This window comes from Taudactylus pleione, unplaced genomic scaffold, assembly GCF_031769625.1.
Source record: "Taudactylus pleione unplaced genomic scaffold, aTauple2 ptg001329l, whole genome shotgun sequence".
NCBI lineage: Eukaryota > Metazoa > Chordata > Amphibia > Anura > Myobatrachidae > Taudactylus > Taudactylus pleione.
This window is the reverse complement of record NW_028285729.1, coordinates 608,618-610,920: the sequence shown is the minus strand read 5'-3', so window position 1 is coordinate 610,920 and position 2,303 is coordinate 608,618. Positions and strand designations below refer to the sequence as shown.

The window sequence follows — 2,303 nt, the reverse complement described above, 5'->3', positions numbered from 1 at the left end:
CAGATAGTAATATTATGACACATGAAATCACTGCAATATACATTCTCTAATCTCTATGGCAGGGGTTCTCAAACTATTTTGCTCTGGGACCCCATCTGACAAAACATGTTTTTACAGGACCCCAGCAATTTACCGCCAAACAATGCACTTATATATAAGTAGCACACTTTTTTTTCAAGATATTGTGACTTTTCTCACCAAGCAAAATGAAATATGGAGAGAACATGACACTTTTCTTTTTTTCTAATAATTATTTATTTTGAATGGTCAGGCAATTATTCATCAAGAAAAAACATCAAGGCTGCGAGATCAACAGATCAATACAGACAAAATAATTGTAAAATAGCATGGTGTGTCTATTTGTAACAACATGACACTTCAAAAACTAAAACATATTTATATAATAATATTTTTTTTTTATTTCTTTGTTAATGAGATGGGTGAGCTTGCAGTGTTGAACACAAATCCTTGAAACGGGGCTTTGTGTGACTCAGATAAAGGCGAATGTCATCTTCAACAGCAAGACGGGATCTGTACTTATTTTTCAGTAAAGTCAAAGCTGAAAATCCAGCTTCACAAAGGTAAGTAGACGTGAAGGGCATCAGCACCTTTAGTGCAGCTGATGACAGCTCTGGGTATTCCTGTTGAATCGATATCCAGAACCTTGCAAGAGGTTGTTCAGAGTATCTCAGCTTCAATGTCTCATCACAGGAGAGGTCAATAAATTTTTCATCCAGTGAAAGTGGCAAACAAACACTTGCAGCTGCTTCAGCATTGAATGGATTCCTAATCCACCCTTCTGCTTTTCCATCCTTCTCAGGAAAGTACTGACGAAATTGCTGTTTAAGGCTCTCCAAATGGCTGATAATGATAGGTTGCAAATTATGTTTTGGAAGATCATTGTCATGCAAAAAATCATCCAACAAAGGAAATGCTTCAAAATTGCCACTTTCCACACGAGTGTACCACAAGGACAGCTTCTTGATCCAACTTTCAACCTTGTCAGTGGATGAAAAAACTGTCATTTCTTGTCCTTGGAGGGAGGTATTTAGCGCATTTAACCGTTCAAAAATGTCTGCTAGGTAAGCTAGCATAGCAAGCCACTTGGCATCTAAAAAATTTTCAGCCAGCAGGGAATCTCTGTCTGAAAGAAAGAAATGTACTTCCTCCCTAAGCTCAAACAAACGGTTGACCACCTTTCCCCATGATAACCAGCGTACTTCTGTGTGATAAATTAAATCATGGTGCTCAGCTCCCATCTCCTCACACAAAACTCTAAACAGACGTGCACTTGTTGAACTGCTCTTAATGAAGTTGACTGTACGTGCAGCTTCATCTAGAACTGTTTTAGAGCAGGTGGCATTATTTTTGCAACTAGGGCTTGCCGATGTATAATGCAGTGAGTCCAGGCTGCTTCTGGTGCAACAGCTTGCACTCTGGTCACTAACTCGCTGGTGTCCAGTGATTGCCCGAGCACCATCGCTGCAAATTCCAACACAGCGCAGCCATTCCAAGCCAGAATCAGTGACAAAAGCATCCAAAAGTGAAAAAAGTTGTTCCCCGGTAGCACGTTGTGGTAGTGGCTGGCAGAACAGAAATTCCTCAATTAGTTCTTCGTCATTCTCAAATTTTATGTAGGTCAGCATCTGAGCAGCCCCAGACACATCTGTCGTTTCATCAATTTGAATGGCAAAAAAAGCACTTTGTTTAATTTTGGTGGTGACTTGCTCTGTCACATCTCCTGCCATGCTGTGAATCCGCCTAGCAATAGTGTCATTGGACAGGGGGTTCAAATCAAGCTGAGTAGCAGCACTTTGCCCAAGCATAATAGAAACCATTTCTTTGGCACAAGGTAGAAAAAAGCTTTCTCCAATGTTGTGCGGTTTACCCATTTTGGCTATCCAGTATGACACCACAAATGAGGCCTCAAGTGATTTCTCATTAACTGCAGCTCTGCTGTTTTTAGCACAGTTTTTTGGCCACGTAGTTCCCTTAATTTCCTTTTAAAATAATCAAGCGGTTTGGTTTGCGGAGAACTGTGTTTTGTCTGTAGGTGCCTGATCATTTTGGATGGTTTTAAGCTCTCTTTAGCAAGAACTTCGCCACACACCACACACTGTGGACGTGGTGTTTCCTCCGAGCCAGCCCAAGTAAAATCATATTCCAAATATTTTGGATCATATTTCCGGTTTCTTGCCTTTTTATTACTATTTGAATCTTCGCTGGCAGCACATCTTTTGCTGCTACTGGCAACCAACTCGCCATCATTGCTCTGCTTTCTGCCAGTCTTTTGAAGAAAACGG

General features: G+C 40.7%; 1 protein-coding gene across 1 annotated transcript; it reads right to left on the bottom strand.

Moving 5' to 3' along the window:
- Positions 1–428: 428 nt before the first annotated feature.
- Positions 429–1,892, bottom strand: LOC148443143 (zinc finger BED domain-containing protein 5-like). The gene has a single exon (XM_088463160.1). The coding sequence runs from the start codon at positions 1,890–1,892 to the stop codon at positions 429–431; it is 1,464 nt and encodes a 487-aa protein (XP_088319286.1).
- Positions 1,893–2,303: the final 411 nt, after the last annotated feature.